This window comes from Bubalus kerabau, chromosome 10 (assembly GCF_029407905.1).
Source record: "Bubalus kerabau isolate K-KA32 ecotype Philippines breed swamp buffalo chromosome 10, PCC_UOA_SB_1v2, whole genome shotgun sequence".
NCBI lineage: Eukaryota > Metazoa > Chordata > Mammalia > Artiodactyla > Bovidae > Bubalus > Bubalus kerabau.
Window position 1 is genome coordinate 57,568,711 of NC_073633.1, and position 22,625 is coordinate 57,591,335.

The 22,625-nt window shown below is 41.3% G+C and overlaps 1 protein-coding gene across 3 annotated transcripts in view; it reads right to left on the bottom strand.

Annotated features, from left to right (window-relative positions):
- The window catches only part of MYZAP (myocardial zonula adherens protein), a 124,100-nt gene that overhangs the window by 35,598 nt on the left and 65,877 nt on the right, over positions 1 to 22,625 (bottom strand). For all 3 annotated transcript variants that reach the window (XM_055537832.1, XM_055537830.1, XM_055537831.1), the window contains exon 11: positions 3,168 to 3,251. In XM_055537832.1, the coding sequence (XP_055393807.1) occupies positions 3,168 to 3,251 (84 nt within the window). The remainder of the gene's footprint in view (positions 1 to 3,167; positions 3,252 to 22,625) is intronic.

Below are 22,625 nucleotides of genomic sequence, written 5' to 3' on the forward strand. Positions count from 1 at the left end.
ACTATAAGTCAGGTCATGCAGGACTTGAGGGCCCTTGGAAGGACTGCTTGGCATTGGTGGTCATACAACAAACAGGTGGAAAGAGAGGCAGAGATGCACTGGCATTGTGGTCACACACAATTAACAAGGAGATGACAGTCAGCAGTGTGTTTGTAACATCATCAACTGCTTACACAACCTGAAGAGGAAAACCAAGAGCTCAAACTCATCTCCTAAGAGGTGAAATCTTTAGTCTGACAAAGAATGGTAAAGTATTAATAAGGAATATACATATTTTTAATAGTACTAAAGATAGGTCAGCACAGCCCAATGATAAGGGGTCCTGAGTTTGAATCACCTGGAAGCCACCTAGTCCTGTACCATAACGCAAGAAGGTGTCCCTCCAAGAGTCAGCATCCTGTAGGCTTTGCTGCTCAGAAAAGGTATTCCTTGTCCTCTGGATATGAAAGATCAGTGCAACTGTCTGGAAAATGTCACAATGACATTTAGGTTAACTCTAAGAAAACACTGAAATAAGTGAAACAATGGCCTTTCGAAGATCTTAAAAACCAAGAACACAAACAACGAAGATATAAATTAAACCCAAGATACTTAATATTTTAGAATAAGTTAAAGTGTAAATGTATTATTAAATCTTGACATGTTGTATATGTTTTATCTGTTGTTTAAGATGGATGATCAAAAGGAATTCGGCATTCTAAATTTGTAGTGGAATTTAAATAGTTTAGGGAAATTTAATCAACCAAATCTATAATCAGTGTTTAAATGCTCAAGGAGAAATGGTTTTCAAACCATTCTGAATGACTTTTTGGATGCACACGGCAGACACGGCCACCCCACCCCCATGCTCTGGATACTCACCAATTCCTGACATGCCTTCATGACTTTTTACCTGGGGGGCTTCCTCTGCCCACCAGAGCCAGCTGGCTCTGCCCAGGGCAGGCCAGAATTGCCACAACCTCCTGGAGCAGGCCTCAACCAACTACTGATGGGAGTTAGCGGACAAATGCCCCAGCTTTCAGACCTTCAGATAAGGATATCTCAGAGGCTAGTGCGCGCCATCTCCCCTGGAAACCCAGGGCAAGTGAGCAGCAGCCATCCCCAGTGGCAATCTCAGTAAGGTCGTCGGTAGAGGCCTTCATGCTTTCCCTGACTCATTTCTCCTCTGCTCACTGGGGCTTTCAGGGATCACCTCCTAACTAAACTAGCGGACTCACATCCACATCTCAGAGTCTGGGCAACCCAAATGAAGAGAAGAGAGGAGTTCACCAAATCAAAAGCACACATATGTGTAAGGCTCTTCTCAAAGCACAGTCCCCCCTTGGGCATTTTCTAAATTCCCAGCAGGGGAGCCGGCTTGGTAGCACAGCCAGCTGGGGGAGATGGGAGGGGGTGGGCACAGTGTTGGGTAACCCTCTGCCTCTCCTGTCAGCATCTCCTTCTTGGAACCAGCCTCTCTCGGAACCCATGACTTTCACCAGGTCACACTCTGACTCTCACTGTGGAGCTGTGATTCCTCCACAGGGAGCTGTGATCTCAGAGGACAGTCTTCGATACAGAAGTCTCCATTCATAAAGCTAGAGCTGGACTCAGGGGACAGGACAAATGTCCACTTACTCAGCTGTCGGGACAATGAACCCATGGGCTTTGAGTCTGCTCTCAGGTCCCTCTGGGCCATGAGGGGTTTCTGCTTATGACTTTTATAGGCAGCCCCCCCAAAACAGAGGAAACGCAGACCCTGCTCACCACCCCTACAAACATGGTGGTTAAGTGCTCAGGCTTACTCACTTATAACTGTCACTTTGGGTGGGTTCCTTAACATCCCTGAACCTCAGTTTCTTTAGCTATAAAATGGAGGAAATATAATCTAACTCTTCCCTCTTAATAAAGAAAAAATGATTGATTGCTTAGGCATGCCAGCTACTTTCTATGCACTCCCATCACATGGACACACACGTAGGTGCTGTTATCATCCTCAGGTTCTAATTCTAAGAAACCTTTCCAGGGTCACCCAGCTAATAAGAATGTAGGGTTCAATCCTAGGCAAGTCTGATTCCACTCTTAGCCTCTATGGTATACAAAAGATACAGAAAGTAAAAGCGCCCAACACACACTAGGAGCTTAATTACTGTCATTATTTTCCTGTGTCCTTACTTCACCACTCTCTCCTGAGCTCTCTCTCACTGGGGAAGGACTAGAAACGGGACACCGACAAGGAGAGATTCACGGAGCCTTAAATGAAGAGGCTCAATGCCAAGTTCTTAATAAAAAGCCTTCAGAGAAAACAGAAGGCTTCCACTTCTATTAACACCTAAGCTCTTAAAGTTCTTTCAACTCCATAATTTCCTCCACAAAATTCCCAAAATGCCTTTCAAAAGGCCATAAAGTCATGAATACTAAATATCATAGAAGTTTTCAGTGAAATTAAGTCGCCTCTGGGGCTTCCCTGGTGGCTCAGTGGTAAAGAACCTACCTGCCAAGCAGAAGATGTGGGTTCGATCCCTGGGTCAAGAAGATCCCCTGGAGAAGGAAATGGCAACCCACTCTAAAATCCTTGCCTGGGCAATCCCCTGGACAGAGGAGCTACAGTCCATGGGGTCACAAAGAGTAGCACATGACTTAGTGATTAAACAAGAAGTCACCTCTAAAGCGTGTTGACTTGAGGTCACAGAAGAGTACTGGCTGAGGGGTCTGTCTCAGCCTGGCTCTGGCACTGAACTGTGTAACCTTGAGAAAAACTACCTGCCTTCCCTGTGCCTTTTTCTTGTTATTATTGAGAGAATAAACCTCATCTTGCCTTTCTTAGGGTTGTTGAGAAAATCATGTGAGAGATGTATGTGAAAATACTTGGCAAATTATAAAGCACAACACAGATGTGGGGAGTTATCAGTATTCATCAGCAGCCTATCCAACTTGCTAAGAAAATTCCTGAATAAGAAAAATGGGAGCCAAAAAGCAGAGGTGGGTAGCAAGGGGGGATGAGGAGAGTCAGATGGTAAAGAAAAACTAGCTGTCAGAACCTCATTTTCAATGTTGGCAGTTAACCTTCAATCAATTTTATAAGGCCAGGAAATAGCCATATTTTTAATTAAGTGTCAGCGGTAGGCTCAGCAACATAAAATTTAATGGTAGGGAAGACACCAGCATGAAGAAACATAGCTTCTTACCTCTCCTTCTAAGAAAGATATCTTTTCTAAAAGCTGCAATATTAAGAGTTGTTTCTGCTGCACCTTCTTTTTTAGTGATTCAATCTAGAAAGAAACAAATTGGACATTGTTAATCAAAAATGCAGAACTGTACAAGTTAATCAACTAGAAGAGAAGCCTTTGGCTTTCATTCAAACAGAAACTACATTTTGGTTCTTCTGTGTTCTGTGCAACAGTATTAACATGATGTGCTCCATGGAGAGGGGGGTTCTGTGCCCAGGTAAGCTTGGGACATCAAACATGGTTGTGGAGCTGTTTCATTAGGTTTATTTAGTCTAACATTGCTGCACTGATTTTGCCGTGGAACCCTTAGTAAAACTTCACTGATGCTTTGAGAAATGCAGACGTAACTCTACATAAAAAATTTATTCAGCTTGAATTTATGCCACAGCCTGTATTTCCAACATTCAGCTCTGTTGGTCCTGTTTGTATATTCATATTTGTTCAACTAAGTGTCAAAAGTTTTGCTCTGGGAAAAAGGTCACTGTCACTGAAAGTAATAATGAAATTCAGAGGATTGAGGACTCATGAGGCCTGGGGCAAGCAGGAAAGTCCTCTGAAAGACAGGGGCTTGAGCTGGGTTTTTTCCCTTTGTTTTTATACTATATCTATCTTGGAGTACCATTTGTTTTTCATTCATGAATCATGTCTCCATGGACAAATTGCAGGTTTCCTAAAAGCAGGAACCAGAGTGTTCTGTACCAGGCCATGTCTTGGACAATAGTGGGAACAGAGTGTGTGTTCAATAAATAACATGTGATTTGGAAGAATGCACTAATTTTCCAATAATTTTTATATGAAATTTGAGCATTTGCAGAACCTTTTTAAAAAAATCCCTCTCTGTGCAAAATGATATAATTCCTACAAAAGGGACTCTAGCAATAAGTAAAAGAAGTACAAGTGTACAATTACACTTAACCTTTGACCCAGCAATTCTATTTCAAGGAATAGATCCTATAGATACATTAGCCAAAATATGAAATGACTTGGACATAGGATTTTAGGCAACACACACACACAAAGACAGAACTCCATCAATAAGTGGCTGATAAAACTATGATACATCTTAACAATGGATTTCCTTGTAACCTTCAAGAAAAAGTGAAGATCTCTAAAACCCTGATACAGTATATTGTAAGGAATGTATGGTATGCTGGCTTTGGTGTAAAACTGCTGAAGACATATGAATGAATATTTTGGTGTAAAACTGCTAAAGACGTATGAATGAATATGTGCAAAAAGAAACACTACAAAGATCAAACAAGTCTTAATATTTACCAACAGGGAGAGGGAGGAAATTAGAAGGAAGAGACAGAAGAAAGACTTTTCTGATAATAACCTTGTTACACAGGATCAATCTTGGAAGCACATTTTATAGATTCAAAAAATAAAAGCCAAAAAGGGGGGAAAAAGTGAATCCTAAAATTTGAAAACAAACTGAAATAAAGGAACTTAAGTGTATATCAAATTGGTTAAAAGAAGTAATTCAGGCACTGTTAGAACAAGGTAATTTGACTGGATATTTTTAGTGGATGTATTCTAAAGATAAAAAGAATTGCAAAAAAGTCTCTCACTCACTGGGAAAATTTGGATAGTAATGTTAGTATTATATTTTGAAACTATTTGATAGGTTGTATAATAACATTTGGAACCAAGGTCTTTAGTGTAAGAGAAAGAAATATGAGTATGAAATCAAAGAGGTAAAAAAAAGTTTTGTTAGATTTGAAATGAAAGTATCAGTATGAACTCATAATTTTTGTTTTCTTTTTTAAAAATATACTAGGTAAGCCTGAGACACCTTATTCTACCTGAAAACAAAGACATGAAGGGTCTCCCTTGGGTCAAAGACAGGACAATTTGTACATCAAAAAGAGTGTAATTAAGTAAAACACAGGGAATATATATATTTTTTAAAACCCTGAGCATTTTATGATTCTTAAAAAAGAAAAAACAAAGCAGCAACAATTGGAAATGACAGCAGAACCAACTCCTTACTTAGAAGCTTGAAGATTTAGAGAAAAGGATAAAGCATTTATCCTGCCTTACTTGCACAAACTGCATGTTGAGATTACTAAAAAAAAGTCCCAGTTTATGAGGAAAGAAGTTTTACTTTACAGAAGAATTCTAGGTAATAAATGGAGAAGGAGGGAGAGAATTTGGAAATCACCATTGTATGATACCTAGGAAATATTACTAACAGACTCAAGCAACTTTCATGGACAGATGAAATGCTGAGCGGCATTCCAGATGAGGAACCTGATAACTGTGCTGAGGGCTGTCACCACCTGAATCCACAGCCAGCCTCACCATCACCCAAAGTGGGATCACCAGACAATATGTGCCCCTGGAGCAGTACAAAATGAATCACCCAGGAAGCAGTCTTGCCTACCCCGACTAAAAAAAGTTGAAACAGAAGTTCGATGCACGATACTGGATGCTTGGGGCTGGTGCACTGGGACGACCCAGAGGGATGGAATGGGGAGGGAGGAGGGAGGAGGGTTCAGGATGGGGAACACATGTATACCTGTGGCAGATTCATTTTGATATTTGGCAAAACTAATACAGTTATGTAAAGTTTAAAAATAAAATAAAATTAAAAAAAAAAAAGAATCTAATCAAGCTAATAAGGAGACAAAAAGTCAAATTCAGAATGTGGGAACATTTATAGGACAGCTGACTTAGTTCCTGCAGTATGTCACTGGGTTGGGGTAAACTTGAGTTGGGGGCGAGAGGGGAGTAAACGGAGCATGCTCTAGATCAAAGGACTTTAGAAACCTACCAACCAAGTATAGTGGACTTCTCTATATGCTGATTGGAGCAAAGTACTATTAAAAGACTTTTTAAAGACATTTTGGAAAATGTTATTACAGATTGATATCAAATGGGACCAAGAATTATCATTGATTTTGTTAGCTGTGAAAACTAACATGTAATAATAACTAATTATGATTACAGAAGGAAAAAGTACACATGTTTTAGAGATGCCTAGTGAAACACGCAGAATGTCTGGGACTTGCCTTTTAAAATAATTGCACAAAGGAAAAAATAAAAGGAAAAGAAGGTGGAAATGAGGCAAATGTGGCCAAATCTTGCTGTTTGTTGAATGATTCATTATTACCCTCTTTGTCCTGAGTAATTAGACATTTTTGTGATAAAATATTTTAAGTTCCACCTGGTGTCAAAAAATATAATACTCCATCATGAAAAGCAAACCATTTATACAAAATAGAACACAAGAAACATACTTAAGGAAAAATGTTCAATGTTGATTAAAAAATAACTTTAACCGTTAAAAACAGTCACTAGTATCCTTTCATATCTATTAAATTTGCCTGAAACTACAGACTGAGAAAACTGGCGCTGGAAGGGCTGGGAGAGACAGCTCTTCTCGTGTGCTGCAGGTGGTGCTGTAAATTAGAATGACCCTTTGGGCAATTTAGCAATAAATATTAAGAGCCATAAAGCTGTTCATACCCTTTGACCTACTAATCCCACTCCTGGGAATTTATCCTAAGGATATAATTCAGATGTAGGAACAGAGCTATATATACAACGATGTTCTTACTCCTATTATTTATAATAGAGAGAAAATGGAAATAACCTTAATGTCCAGCACTAAAGGAAGTGGTAATAAATTATGGAATATCAATTTGATGGAATATATTACACAAACACTAAAAACAAATCTATTACAAAATGGAAAAGTGTTTACAAAAAGCCTCAAGGGACAGAAAAACAAGAGTTTACAACGATGAAAGTAGAAGCTGGAAGAGAAGTTAGATAAATGAAATCATTCTGCAGTTAGGGTAGGATTATGGGCAAAACAAAAGTTTGTTTTATTTACATTTCCTTCACTTTTTGTAGGAAAATTTGCAGAAGTTATCCTTATCGTGGCCCTTTTTCATTCCTTCTTATATTGTTAAAATTCTTAAAAGCTGACTTTTAAAGTCTTTAAATGATAGGCAAAATGTGTACTGACGTGAACTAAAATATTCCAAAGTTGGGTAATATTTCATCAAATAACACAAATGACTTCACACACACACACTAGTGCACCATCTCTGAAGCAATCAGTGAATCAAGAGAAGTGAGAGGGTTAAGGATGCGCTCATGAACAGCTCATAGGAAGAGACCAAGATTATTCTACTCACCTTTTCCCTAGATTTTAGTTTTAAAAAGAAATCAGTGCAAAGCAGAGATATCATCTAGGGAAAGAGAGCTGAGGGGAGACTTCTGGGCTAATGTTAGTGTGAGGAGGCACCTTGCTCTGGAGGAAAAAATGGGTGTGGGAAGAATGTAAGGGATCTGAAGGTTCTGATGACAGGGCTCAAGTTTTTCAGCAACTGATGCTTCAAGAAGCGATTGTGCTCTTGCAGTAAAAATGAAAGCCGTGCACACTCATTTGCTTTCATCCTTGAGCATTTCTCAGAGAAGCATCCTGTACAGTATATTCTGTGGTCAGAGCTGACGTGTTCAGACTAGGGACAAAGGATGCTTAGGCTGGCAGGCAGTGCATGGCAGGCCCCTCATGCCTTACAAGGGGTGCCAACTTCTAATTTCAAGTTATTCCCCTACAGATGTCTGCTCCTGAAGCACACCTCATGCCTTCTCCAAAGTAAGTCATCCAGTTTCTAAAATAAGCAGACTCTCATGTGTCTGGATGGGACTTCCCCGATGGCTCAGCGGGTAAAGAATCCGCCCACAATGCAAGAGACACAGGAGACACAGGTTCCCTCCCTGGGTCAGGAAGATTCCCCAGAGAAGGAAATGGCAACCCACTCCAATATTCTTGCCTGAAAAGTCCCATGGATAGAGGAGCCTGCCGGGCTATAGTCCAATGGGTTGCAAAGAGTTGGACATGACTGAACAACTAAGCACGCATGCCCACATGTATCTGGGTTTGCTATTATTCTAGCCAACATCTGACTCCCAAGCCTTTGGTTCTTTTCCATAATATCTAAATCACACATTTGTGTGAAAAATGCTGTTATTTCCGACTGCCAACTTCAAAGAGCCTTGACATATTGTCTCCTATATCTTACTCCTATAGTAACATAAACTCTCAAAAATCAGCTACTACTATGTTATTACTGGTATTTCTTCCTCCCTAGACTGTCAGCTTCGTGAGAGTAAAGGCCTTGATCAGCTTCATATTCTCAGACATTGAATGAATGAATCAAAGAATCTGTCCATCCATTACCTCTAAACAATTCACCCTGTAGACTTCAGAAACAAAGTTGTTTGGAAGAGACTCTGAGAGGACCAGAGGAACCAAGACAGACTTGCTAAATACATAACCTCCAAAGCACCCCCCAAAATTGGGGGCATCCCCAAATCCAGGGAACCACACAGGCAGTATGCAAAGTGAAATCCATTTGGCACATTTGCTCTCACTTCTTGACTCGTATCAGTTTGTAAATTTGACCTCTACGAGGTTTACGTACACTTCACAAAGCTGCATTTAACTCTAGCTGTCACCAGGTGCTGGTAAATGACCCGAGTTACCAGGCTCAAGTCAAAACATTAAGAAACAAGAAATTAGGTGAAGTCTGGAAAATCAGTGCTTCTATCTTACTTACCCAAGAATGTCATCTTGTTGCAACAGTTAACTTTAAATATCAAACAGCAGGGGAACTTCCCTGATGATCCAGGTGAAGAATCCACCTTCCAATACAAGGAAGATGGGTTCAATCCCTAGTTGGGGAACTAAGAGCCCACATGCCACAAAGCAACTAAGCCCATGGGTCACAGCTACTCAGCCCAGGCGCCCCAACTAGAGATCCCACAAGCCACAACTAGAGAAGCTCCCACACCACAGTGAAGATCCTGAGTACCTCGACTAAGACCTGACACAGCCAGAAATCAATTCATTAATCTAAAAAATCAAACCGTAAACCCTCTTATAGAACAAAGCGAAGAAACCCATCTTGGTAAAATCTAGAACCTTTTACTTGATGCTAACTCACTGAACTGATGTCTAATTTTGTCTTCATTAGCAAGTTGTTGTTTTTTTTTTTTTAATTTTTGTAATTCAAACTGAATATATGTCTTGTAGCCTAAATGATCATGCAGGAACAGGCCAGTTTGATATAAGACAGGTTTAGGGGGTCATCTAGTTTTTAAAACGGTAACAGCTTTTCTTCTTTAGCCACAATTGAGTTACCTGGATAGATGGTTGGAGCCAAGCAATCCCTTTCAACTACAGCCACACACTGGAGTCACCTGGACCAAGTCTACTTCTAGGCTCTACTTCAGAGATGCTCTCTTACTCAAAAACCCTCCCAAGCTTCTAAGGGGGAGGGACAAATTAGGAGTTTTGTATTCACACACACACACTACTATATATAAAACAGATAACCAACAAGGATCTACTGTATAGTACAGGGAACTATCCTCAACGTCTTGTAATAACCTATAATAGAAAAGAATTGGTTATATATAACCAAATCACTTTGCCGTGAACCTGACTCTAACCCAGCATTGTAAATAAAGTACACTTCAATAAAAGAAAACAGTAACAAAACAGAACAACCCTCCCAAGCGGTCTAATGTTCCAGCTCCCTAGTGTGGACGTGAGATGCTTCTGCTGTGGTCCCACTTTATCTCCCCAGTTTCCTTTCTTGCCAGCTCTGGCCCACAATGAACCCTACAAAGAAGCCACTCCATCCTCTGAGTGTGCTGTGAACACAGTGGGACCTCTGCCCCAGCTGGTGCCTTCACCAGGCAGGGCCTCCCACCCTCCATCCGCTTCTCCACCAGGAAATCTGCTGGCAGGAGTACTCCACAGTCACTTCCCAGGCTAGCTCTCGCCAAGTCCTCCAGGCTGCCGTTCATGTGTCTCTGTTCATTTCAGCCCTTCAAGCAAAGCCCTGGCAGGAACCATCACTGCCACCGCCACGGTCTGTTTAGCTCTTCCCCTTGCGCCAGAGAGCAAGCCCCCATGGTATAGACGCTTAGTGTATCGATTATCTTACATGAAAGAGCAGTCCTCTTAGGAGGGGAAGTCACTGCTATCCATCCACACATTTTTATAAACTGCTTTGGAAACAGATTCCTATAGTGAAAGGATCCCTCCCGATTTCTTTCAAAAAGGACCTTGTATGTCAACCATACTCAAATGAAATTATACAAAAACGCAGTAAGGTCCTCTTATAGATTCACAACAACCCCCGGAGGTTGCAAGGCTTGTCAGCTTCCTGGAATTTTTTCACATTGGTGACAGACACAAAAGACACGGGTCATTTCGTGTTAGATGTCAGAATGTGATATAGCCTATAATTAAAAGAATGTGAATAGTACCCGACTGTGCAAGACTCATGAAACATAACTCAGTATGGAGGTTGGCGATGTGGAGAAAAATGAATGAATATAAGAAATACAGCAGCAAATAAGTATTAAATACTACATAGCACTTGATACTTTTCTTTAAGAGATTATGCTTTAGGGTGTTTTCTCTTACCAGCTGGAAAATGATAATATACATACATCTGCAAATGCCTTTCATAAAACAGGAGATACACTGTAACGGAGCATGATATAGAATGTACATTAAAACTGACTGTCACAGTGAATTAAATTGTTTAAAATTTTCTAAGAGTAAGAAAATTAAGATTTTTTTAATCCAAACTAAGTTTTTGACATTATTGCTTATTTCCTCTGAAATTTGTTTTGTTTTCATTCTAATTTTAAGAATAGCCAAGGAAAGTAAACCAAGCACTTTTATTCAAAATCAGTGTGATGGTTGGTATTTGTGTGTGTGCTTATCATGAAACTCAACACATTAATAAAAAGTTTCCAAACCTCTATCACCAGTACCTCTTTCTGTTACTCTTTCTAATGGACTCATAAAGCCATTAAGATGAATGGTATAGAACCCTAATTTGACATGAAAGATGTTAAAAATAAAGCAAGTTATAAAACAAATAAATAAAAAGACTTTCTACTTTAAACCACCTTGGTAAAGAAAGAAGTCATTTTCCCATTGAAAATATACCAAAAATGGATACTTGCCAATCATAGTCTCTAATCAAAATGAGAGAACCAGAGTTCTGAATTCTAGGTCAAAGAGAAGCAATATGATACTTGAAAATGAGTCTTTTTTGACTTTTCATGGGAAATGCATGCTGTTCAATTATTTGAAAATTTGACAGAAAAATAGACTGAAGATCCCTATTATTGTTGCCCACAATGAACCCTCAGTTACCCAGAGACCCAGTGGACTGACTGGGTTACAGCTGACACAGGACAGGCAAGAATCTTCTAGAACTCACCCAGGGTTTTTACCACCTCCCTTTGCTCCCTCTTGTCCTAACCCAGCCTAGTTTTCAGCTCAACATGCTGTGATCTGGCGAATAGTTTTCTCCATTTCTCTCAACAAAATAGGAATCATGCCTGATGCCCAAACACCTCACCATGAAAACTGAGAACAATTGATATCTAATACTCTTCCTCTTAAAAGGTTTTTTTTTTTTTTGCTACAGTTTCTCTTAATTCTATTTTATAAGTGCTGTAACAGTGTGATTTCAGAGTTATGTATTTTTTAAGTGCATCCCCTTTGGAAAAAACTGCCACAGAAAGAATTTAAAAATAAGGTTATCTTCTTTTCTTAAAAAATGATACAACGCAGGGACCTATGACAAGACGCGGATCTGCCCTGCACTAATGCAGCATCAAAGGACAGTTTAAAAAGGACACGGAAAAGGGTACATTATCTCATTTTGGGGGGAGCGGAGGGATGAGTTAAGGCCACAACAAAACGAAACTGAAAAATTGCTAAATGAAGCTCTGAGTGGGGAAAATGAAAAATCAATGAAGGAACGGAGGGAAAAAGGTACATTTTTCATCTTCATGATGTTTGATTGGGTTTGGAGAAATTCATTTTCAATTAATGTGTCTTGTGGCATTCAGCCAGGCCAGATATGAACAGGGCACACATTTTAATCAATTTTTTTCTATTACGTTTGAAGTAATATATAATCATAGAACTATACTATTCTAAAGGATCAGTTGAAACTGGCTTCTGCGGTAAAGTAATCTAATTTGGTTTGATTTCTATCTTATATTAAAGATCACCCCACTTCTACTGAAGAAGAACCAGCCCCCTGAATCTCCTGGGTACCCACTCATAACTGGACTATACAAACATCAGTGAAGGATGGATAAACTGGTATCCCAATCTGCGGACATTCACTGGCAAGGAAGAAAAAGAGCATATTGGGCATCAGGGCTTTTGCTGGCTTAGCTTATTATTCTCAGAAACAACCCTCAGAGTCATTACCCCCATAGATGAAGAAACTGGGGTTCCTAGAGTTTCGCTGTTCATTCACTTCTCGACATCAGCCATGACCCAGTGCTAGGTTCCAGGAGCACAGCCATGAGCCAGGGAGACCTGTCTCCACTTGCAGGGAACCAGCACATGGAGCAAGAAGTGCACGAGTTCGCACAACAGGGGAGCAGGCAAGTGATGTTTGGTTCCCCTCCTACCCAGAGACGGGATGCACCAGCCATCTGCCGATGGGGTGAGGGAAAGGTTCAGACCACAGGACTAAGAGGGGACCAGCCCGTCCCAGCTGGCCTGGAACTTCCTAGGTTTTAGTCTCATGTGTCAGGAACCTTTTCATTTGCAGGCAAACCAGGATAGTTGGTCGCCCAAGAGTTTGATGCTGGCAGGGCTGAGACCTAAACCCACGTCTCTCTGATGACAAGGCCTGGGCTCTTCTGTTCACACCAGCCTGAGGTCCAGAGGGTGGCCTCTGTCCTCCCTCTGATGACAGCCTATCTCGGCAGTGCTGCCTGCAAATCAGGCCAGGCAGGGAAGAACACTGGCAGGCAATACCTTCTTTTACAAACGGTTTGCTGGGGCCCTACATCTTAAGGCTGCTCTTTTCTCCTCCATGACTTTAGAGGAAGGTGAGGTGGGACAGCAGGAAGGAGGGTCCTCTAAGCTTCCCTGGATGGACACAGTATCCGGGACACAAGACCATACACTGAACAGGAATATCCAGAGAGAGAAATGTTTCCGGCTAAACAATCAGAGGATGTACAGGCAGAACTCGTTTTACTGCACTTCGCTTTATGCTGCTTTACACATACCGCATTGCTCACAAATTGAAGGTTTGTGGCAACCCTGTATTGAGCAAGTCTGTCAGCACCATTTTTCCAACAGTATTTGCTCACCTTGTATCTCTGTGTCACGTTCTGATAATTCTCACAATATTTTAAATCCTCCACGGCAGGAAAAAGATTACAACTCACTGAAGGTTCACATGATGCTTCTGTTGTTGTTGTTTAGTCGCTTAGTCATGTCTGCCTCTTTGAAACTCCATGGACTGTAGTCCGCCAGGCTCCTCTGTCCATCGGGAGTCTCCAGGCAAGAATACTGGAGTGGGTTGCTATTTCCTTCTCCAGGGGATCTTCCCAACTCAGGGATGGAACCCACATCTTCTGCATTGGCAGACAGGTTCTTTACCACTGAGCCACCAGTGAAGCCCCAGATGATGGTTAGTGACCAGTTTTTAGCAATAAAGTATTTTTAATTAAAGGTCTGTACAGTTTTTTATACATAATGCTATTGTACACTTAATAGACTACAGTATAAACATAACTTTTATATGCACTGGGAAACCAAAAAGTTCATGTGGTTCACTTTACTGTAATATTTGCTTATTACAGTGGTCTGGGGCCCAACCTTCAAAATCTCTGAGGTAGGCGGGTATACAGAAGTACCCAGCTTCACACCTGACACAAAGCTGATGCTAAAAAAAAAGTGGTTTAAAAAAAGGTTCCTATTGATAGACGTGCACTACTATATACAAAATAGATAACTAATAAGGACCTACTGTATAGCACAGAGAACTCTACTCAATATTCTAATGACCTATATGGGAAAAGAATCTTTAAAAGAGGGGATATATGTATACGTATAACTGATTCACTTTGCTGTACACCTGAAACTAACACATCATTGTCAATCAACTATATTCCAATAAATTAAAAAAAAAAAGATTTGTTTACGAATTGTGTCAATTCTAAGACAAAGCAAAACAAAAAATAAAGGAGGCTTCAATTAAACACACACACATACACACGCAGGTGCACATCACACAAACACATGTTCCTAAAGTTCAGATGCCCTGGAACATGGACCCTCACCTGCACTGACCAGGACTCTCCAGGGAGCCTCTGAGCTGCCCTACTTGCCCCTCTCCTCTCTGATTCTTCAAGAAACCCCTGCCAGAGGCATTGGCAATGGGGAGCCATCGAGAAATCAGGAGCTGAGAAATGAAGGACGTTTTCTCGGGTTGTTGCTGCTAATCCACCGCAGTTAGGCTCAACCTACATTTCCAGTCTCTTCATCATTACTCCCTGTCATCATTACAGTGCACTCAAACTGGGATATTGCTCGCTGAACTCACCCTATACTTTCTGGCCTTCATGTTTGTGCCTTTAATTGATCCTGTGTCTAGTCTGGCACGTTCTTTTCCACCTACTCAATCCCTGCTACAAAAATCTAACCCATGCTGCAAGACCCAGTCAAATATCATCTCCTCCCTAAAGTTTCTCCATGCACACTAGAATTAGTGAATATTTGCAGGCACTGACCTACGCCCTTAGTGTACATTCTTTCCATCAACAACCTCTGAAGCAGGTATTATTATCATCACTCACATTTTTTGATAAGGAAATTAAATGTTGGAGAAGATAAGTAAATTGCTCAAGATATAAAGCCCAGTGAGAAGCAGAGGCAGGATGCAAAGACAGATTTAATTTACTTGATGCCTACAAACTTAACCACTGTGTTCTCCAGTTTCTACGTCCTCAGCAAACAGCTCATTGCCTGCTCAACCCTTACATTCTGCCTTGAGTTATAACAGCTTTAATGTCAACCAGAAAATCCTCTGAGGGCTTTGAGGACTCAGGTCTGTCTTTACATTTGGTTCATAAAAGGTGCTTCTTAAATGTTTACTGACTGACCCATCAGAAAAGCGCTCTCTATAAACAGGGTCTAGTTCTTCGTCACCCCCACTCCCACTGCTGTTTGTGGAGGGCTGACTTTCCTGCAAACTTTAGCACAGAGGCAGGAGAATGGGAATATATAAAGACAGTGGTGCAAAGGAAATTACTTCAGCTTGATAAAGGCTGAATGAAAAAAGTCAGTGGTGGAAGGATGGACTATCAATGAATGGTGTTAGAGAAACAAGCCTTCCATGAGGGAATAAAAGGTGAAATTTCTATTCATACTATATACACAAAAAATAAACTCCATACAGATTACTCTTTATTTGTTCAATAAAATTTATTGAGCACTTGCTATATGCCAGTGACTATTTCAAGTATTGGGGATACAGACATGAATGAAACAGACAAAAACCACGGCCCTCGGAGAGCTTACATTCCAGTGGGGAGAAAGAGACAATACATAAGCAAACAAAACAGGTAAGTGTAGGATATACCACAAGATGATAAAGTGTTATGGAGAAAAACAGAGTAAGGAAGAACGATGGGCAAGAATATGGCGGAGGAGGTAGTGATTACAGACCTAAAAATGAAAAACAAAACTCTAAAACTTATGACAAACAAGACACACAACACAGCACAAAAAGACTGATAATTTTATAACAATTTTTTTAAATGTGTATATTGTACAAAACCCCATAAACAACCAAAAACCATAAACTGGGAAAAGATAATAACATGCAACTAGTTTTATAAACAACTAATATTGGCAGTATACAGAATTCCTACAAATCAGCAGGAAAAAAGAAAAACCACCAAACAGAAAAATGAACAAAAGATGTGAACAACCAGTTTATAAGAATGGGAGCTTGACTGCTGAGAAGTTAGGGTCAATTTCGCTAGTTGTAATGAGCAGTTACCAGGCTGATGCAAATGAAAACCAAGCCAAAGAAATATTATTTCACAACTGGCTAAAATTATAGTCTAAGAGGTGGTGAGGATGTGGGGAAATCTGTCCTTACACATGACAGGTAGAAGTCTATGCACACTTTGGAGAGTGACAGAGGTGAGACTGTGCCAACCCCAGTCCCTGGCAATTCCTCCTCTAAGTTTACTCCCTTGATAAGCATAGACACATGTACAGTATTGTTTGTAAAAGAATAAAAAATTGGAAACAAGCTAAATGTCTATCAAGAGGATACATTATAATATATTCAGATAGTGGAATATTAGAGAGCCATCAAAATGAATAATTAAGATCTAGTATATGGAACAACACCAAAAACAAAATTGGGGAAAAGAGTAAGTTTCAAAATAAATACAGTAAAATTTATTTATACACTATATATAAAATTTTACACACTGTTTTATTATTTATTTGTATTTTGTCCACACAACACAGCATGTGGGATGGTTCCCCGACCAGGGGTTAGACCCAGGCCCTGTGATGAAAGCACCAAATCCTAACCACTAGGGCACCAGGAAACTCCCAGCATACCTTTTTAAACACAGAAACTAAGCTATATATTGACAATAAACATATGTGCGTGTAATAAAAGCAGAGAAACATGGTCTGGATAGAGGCCAGTTGCCTCTGAAGGAAGCGCTAGGGCAGGATAGGGTGGAGGGTAAGAAGGACAAAGAATCGAAATGGGAGGAGTAAAATGAGAACTTCTTTAAAGTTCTTTATTTAGAAAAAAATACAAAATATGCCAAAATGTTAATATCTTTCAATTCCAGAAGAGAGTACATGGGTTTTATTTTTATTATTCTCCATATTTAAAATTTTTTCCAGGGACTTCCCTGGTGGTCCAGTGGTTAAGGCTCCGCATTTCCAATGCAGGTGGCACAGGTTCAATCCCTGGTTAGGGAACTAAGATCCCACATGCTGTGCAGTGAGGCCAAACCAAAAAAAAATTTGTAATTTTTTCCAAATGCTAAAAAAAAATGAGACGCAAAGAACGAGGCTAGCTTTGGAGTCAACAGTCTGGGTATAGACCCGGCACCATCATCACTTGTGGAGAGGCTGCTGGCAACTTATTTTTTTAAGACTAAGCTTCAGTTTCCTGTACTAAAAAATGGTGCCAATAATACTGCCCACAGAGAATTAGTGTGGCATGGGAGGTCTAGATGCACAGCCATGCAACACGATGAACGCCCACTCTCTGAGAGTTACTCGGATGAGAAGCACAGTCACAGAGACTGCCACGGACAGAATGTGAGCTTCCAAGCCTCTGAGAAATATATCTGAGCCAATCAGAAATGATTTCAACAAACAGAAAGTGGGTTCAATAACATTTACAAAGAAAAGACCTTTTCCCTTGAAAGGACAGTTTGAATCGTGAATACATTAAGCAGTACCAGCAATACAATGAACCTGCAATATTTCAATAATGCATAGAAAAAAGGTTTACATCTGTGTGAGCTTTCTGACACCTTCTAAAGCCTTCACATTTTAGATCAAGCATCTAAGATTTTTAAATCAAGAAGTGGCTAATACAGTGTTAAACACCAGAATTGAAAACTGTAACATTTGAAAACTATAAATTCGGCCTCAGCTTGTGAGTAGTATCTCCTTTGGGTAGGAGTGTGAGCGGCCCTAGGACAAAAGTATAGCCTTAAAAAAGAGTCCAAGGCTTAGGATCCAATTAAGGGTTGGGAATGGGGTGGTAGTATGAGGGGGGCAGGGCAGGGTTTGAGCACCTAACTCATGTTTGATGAAGTAAGTCAAGTTCACACCATATCGCTGTCCTGGCAGGAGTGGTAAACTGAGGGACATGGGCAAAGGCAAGGAGGAGCAGATGGAGGGAGGTCCTGAAAGGCAGGGGACCTAGATCTAAGGAGGTCCCCAACCAGCCCAGGAACCAGCATCAGGCCAAGGCGGAGGTGCGTGGGTCATCTAGTTAAGGCAAAATTTCAAAGGCACTCTCAGGGTCTCACAGACAGTCTCAGCCCCTCACTCACTCTCTGCCCCACAACAGAAGGCTCATCTGGCCCCAGGACACTGCCCATGGCCCAGAAAAGAGAAGGAACTCCCAGGGCAGGGCAAGAGCACACAGTCCTAGGACAGAGGCCCACATGGGTGCCCCACTTTCTCTAGAAGTCATTACATTCCCTGGTTTGATATTATTTCACTTTTTGAAGCTGAGTAGTGAGTCTACTCCACTAGAACAAAAGGCTAATAACTTTTCCACCACAGACTTTGAAAAACATGAGCGCAGTAATGGAATCTCTAGAAATAATGTAGGTCCCTATGCTAGAGTGATATCCAGATGAGTGATTTTCAGATCCAACTCCAAGCTCCCTGGTGGAAGTGGGAAACCCAGCAGAGTATCTGGGGATCTGCATTCAAACAGAACACTGGCTGGGAGTAAAACTACATCACCAGTTCACTACTCAAGTGCGAAGTAATCCATGTGCTCCCTTTCTGCTGCACAGAAACATCTAAACGGAAGACCAAAGCCAACTACTGACCAGAAGGCATTTACCTGCCCACTTGGCCACAGAGAAGTGGATGGAGTGGAAAAAACTACCCAACGTCTAATAGACACCCACCCCCTTGATGAATTCACTCCATCACTGGGCTAATACCACCCGCTGACTATTATTACCACTGCTGCTACTGCAATTCTCAGCAGCACTGTTTAGTTGAGATACCAGGGCCTGTGGCTGTCTCAAGGCCTCTATAAAAATACAGCATGCATGAAGTATATTTCACGTCAATGTATTGGGTGGGTCAAAAAGTTTATTCAGGTTTTCCCGTAAGATGTTATGGACATTTCAGCCAAATACATTTCTCTTTCCATCAGATAGACTTCTTTTCATGAAGTGAGTTGGGCTGTGTATTCACGGTGATGGAAGCAAACCAAATGTACTTAAACAAGGAGAGTGCTAAGTTGACTAATGTTGTATCTTGATTCAGCACTATGGCATCCTCAGGGCCACTTCCCACACAGAAATATAATCAAGCAACAGAGACACTTGGCTGCTTCTGTATTTCCTGGGGTGTGATCAGGTGGGGAGCACTTCCTCCTGGAGCACTGGAGTTCTTCGAGCCTGCTTCCCATCTCCTTGGCAGGTGTCCTTGATAGCTTTTCCATAAATAAGGCTTCAATCTCCAAGATCTTAGGACCAGCCTCAACCTGGCACTTTAAAATTATATTTTAGTACTATCTTTCACCAGAGTTCCTTCTTTGATGTCTAGGAACCCATGTTGCTAGAAATACTTGGTGGGTCTTGGAGTTCTCTTGACTCTGTAGTGTCAGGCCATAGAAGCTGAGGTTACAGAATGTGGGTGTTTCCACAAATAAGAGCCCTATGTCATCACATTTTCCTTTCAATAGCATGTCCTTCGTGTTTTGTTCATCAGCTCATCACACACACATACCACCTCTTCCCAGTAGAGAGAGTACAAGTGTTCTTCTAACCACGAACAATGAAAGCAACTGCTTCCAACCCGGAGCAGGCTACCATTTTGTTATCTTCCAAAGAGCCGGAGACTAAATCTGGAGAAGAGCTCGTGGGACATGATCTGGAAACAGGGCAATTGAGCGGGTTAGGGTTGTGGGCTCATCGTCGCAGCTCCTTTCCCCTTCCCCCAGGTGGCTAATTATCAATGAGGGAGAGCACTCTGAACCCTCTAAACAGAGGGTACTTGGTGAAAACATGTTTTGCATTGTACATTTCAGCACATCACACCACACAAGAATTTTAAAATAAATTGTGTGCTAACAAATGGCAGATCCATTTAAAAGGGAAGATTCTCGGAACAGAGAGAATTTGAATTTTTTAAATTGCTTTCCTCCAGATAATTTTTCCCTGGGTAGAAAGCTGCTTTGATTGGCAGGGGACTGGGCCTTGATGAGAGCAGGGAAAGAGGTGTCAACGCCCTGCTGACTGAAGATATTTAAAGATATGTCAGGTGTTCACTGCTTGGGCTGTAGTTTTCTTGCAGCCGTGTGCTCATCCCTGATCTCCTGTGTCCTTTAGCAGCAAGCTAAAGAACTCTACCTGATTTGAGACAAAATACCCAGACCCAAGACAGCTTGGCAACAGAAGACTGAATGAAGCCCAAGAGCAAGGATGACTGGAACTCAGCTAACACCAGATAGTAAGATCCATGAGGGCAGAGCCACTATCTGCCCTGCCCCCAACTGGTGCCCAGCCCCAGCAAAGAAAAAGTGCAGGCAGGGATCTGGTAAATGGATGGATGAGTGAGTTTCTTCATGACTGTTATTTTTTTCAGTGCCTCTGTATTTTCTGGAAAACTCTTAAAAGTCTAAAAGGAGCATATTTGGGCATGTGTGTATCTGTGTGTCTATTTGTCAGATCCAGAACTAGTCAGAAGAACTAGTGGTGGGAAGGAGATGACCAACCCCTGATAAACAGCACAAAAGTAGACTTAATTGAGTACAGAGATCTAGCTAAGTGGGGGTATCTGCTCTCACACTTCACACTAGATACTCTGTATCTTTTCTCAATGAACTTGACCCGATAAGATATATATTAATCCTTCATTTCAAAAGGGTGACTAGAACTTTTACATGCACAGATCCCTGTGGAAGTGTACTGTCCCATACAATGAAAGATCATTATTGGGCTAAGGATGGCAATACCAAGATTGGTTAATTTTTATTTAGTATATTATTAAGAAATTACACTCCAGACACGACTGAGCGACTTCACTTTCACTTTTCACTTTTATGCACTAGAGAAGGAAATGGCAACCCACTCCAGCGTTCTTGCCTGGAGAATCCCAGGGACGGGGGAGCCTGGTGGGCTACCGTCTATGGGGTCGCACAGAGTCGGTCATGACTGAAGTGACTTAGCAGCAGCAGCAGCAGGAGTGGAAGTAAATATACTGCTTAACATGTCAGGATTCAAAGAACCTCAGTAATAGTACCTAAATGTTTTGAGAAGAAGGAAGCCTATCATTTTAATAAACTAAATTTCTTCACAGACATGGCTCAGATGACAGCAGTAATGGACGGGGACTGGATTCCTACCCCTGTTGAGTATGAAGCCATCACAGGGACAGGCTTTCAGACTTCATGGAAGAGAGGAAAACTGTCCCTAACACTGGTGACACGTAAAGGTTGCCTCTATCTTCCAGTCAAATTTGCCTCCATGTCTGGGTGGCTGGAGTTCACAGACGGAAAGCACTTCTCTTCTCAAGCCAGAGTGAGGACGCCACATGACTAATTCAGCCATCTAGATTTTTCAAAATTTGGTCCAAATGACTAATTCAGCCATCTAGATTTTTCAAAATTTGGTCCAAATTTAGTATATATTTGCTGATTTCATTCATTATGCAAAGCAGTGAAAAGGCTGAGATCCTACCAACAGCACAGCCTAGTAAACTCTAGAGAATCCTTTATACAAAGAGCTTCTATCTCATCTTCTCTCCTCATAAATGCATACCTGCTTAAGGGCTAAATACCTTTCAGGGCAGCCAGTACTACAAATGTTTCCTTTATGTTGAAAGTTGAATGTGCCTCTTTGCAAGTGCCACCCGGTGGCTCCAGTCTGGCTTTGCATTGCAATACAAAGGAAAATACATTACCTCTTCTCCATGACAGTTTTCCTAAGATGTGAACTCCCTTCTCACGTCTCCCCGTGGCCATCTCCTGTCCAAGTCCTTCAACCATTCCCTGGATTACTAGAGTTCTAATACTTTCCAACCTTATTCTGGACTTCTCAGTGTGCTCACTTGTCCCTTTTCCATGTTTCTAACTTTTAAAAAAAGTTAGAACTGGCTACAGTGATTGAGATTTTAAACCATCCTCCTGTTGTATGAGTTAACATGGTGTATGGGACAAATACCTTAATTCTTATTACCTGTTAGAAGTAATTTTTAGTTTAAAGTTAGAATTAAAGCTCTCTTTCTCTTCCACCTAACTGTTGAAACCCAGCTGGCCCCAGCTGGCCTCTGATGATGCCATCCTAAATTTCAGCCTGCGATTTCACGTCAATGGCTGGGTCTTTCAGACCACATCATCGGCACTTAGAACAGCTATATTTGGGAGATATTACATCAGAGGCACTAAAGCAAGATATGGACAGTGATCTTTAGATGCTTCCTCATTTGCATATATAAATACTCCCCTGTGCTGTGCTAAGTCATTTCAGTTGTGTCTCTTTGCAACCCTATGAACTGCAGCCTGCTAGGCTCCTCTGTCCATGGGATTTTCCAGGCAAGAATACTGGAGTGGGTTGCCATGCCCTCCTCCAGGAGATCTTCCAGACCCACGGATCGAACCCCCATCTCTTACGTCTCCCTGCACTGGCAGGCAGGTCCTTTACCACTAGCACCACCTGCTACTGCTGCTGCTAAGTCACTTCAGTCGTGTCCAACTCTGTGCAACCCCATAGACGGCAGCCCACTAGGCTCCTCTGTCCCTGGGATTCTCCAGGCAAGAACACTGGAGTGGGTTGCCATTTCCTTCTCCAATGCATGAAAGTGAA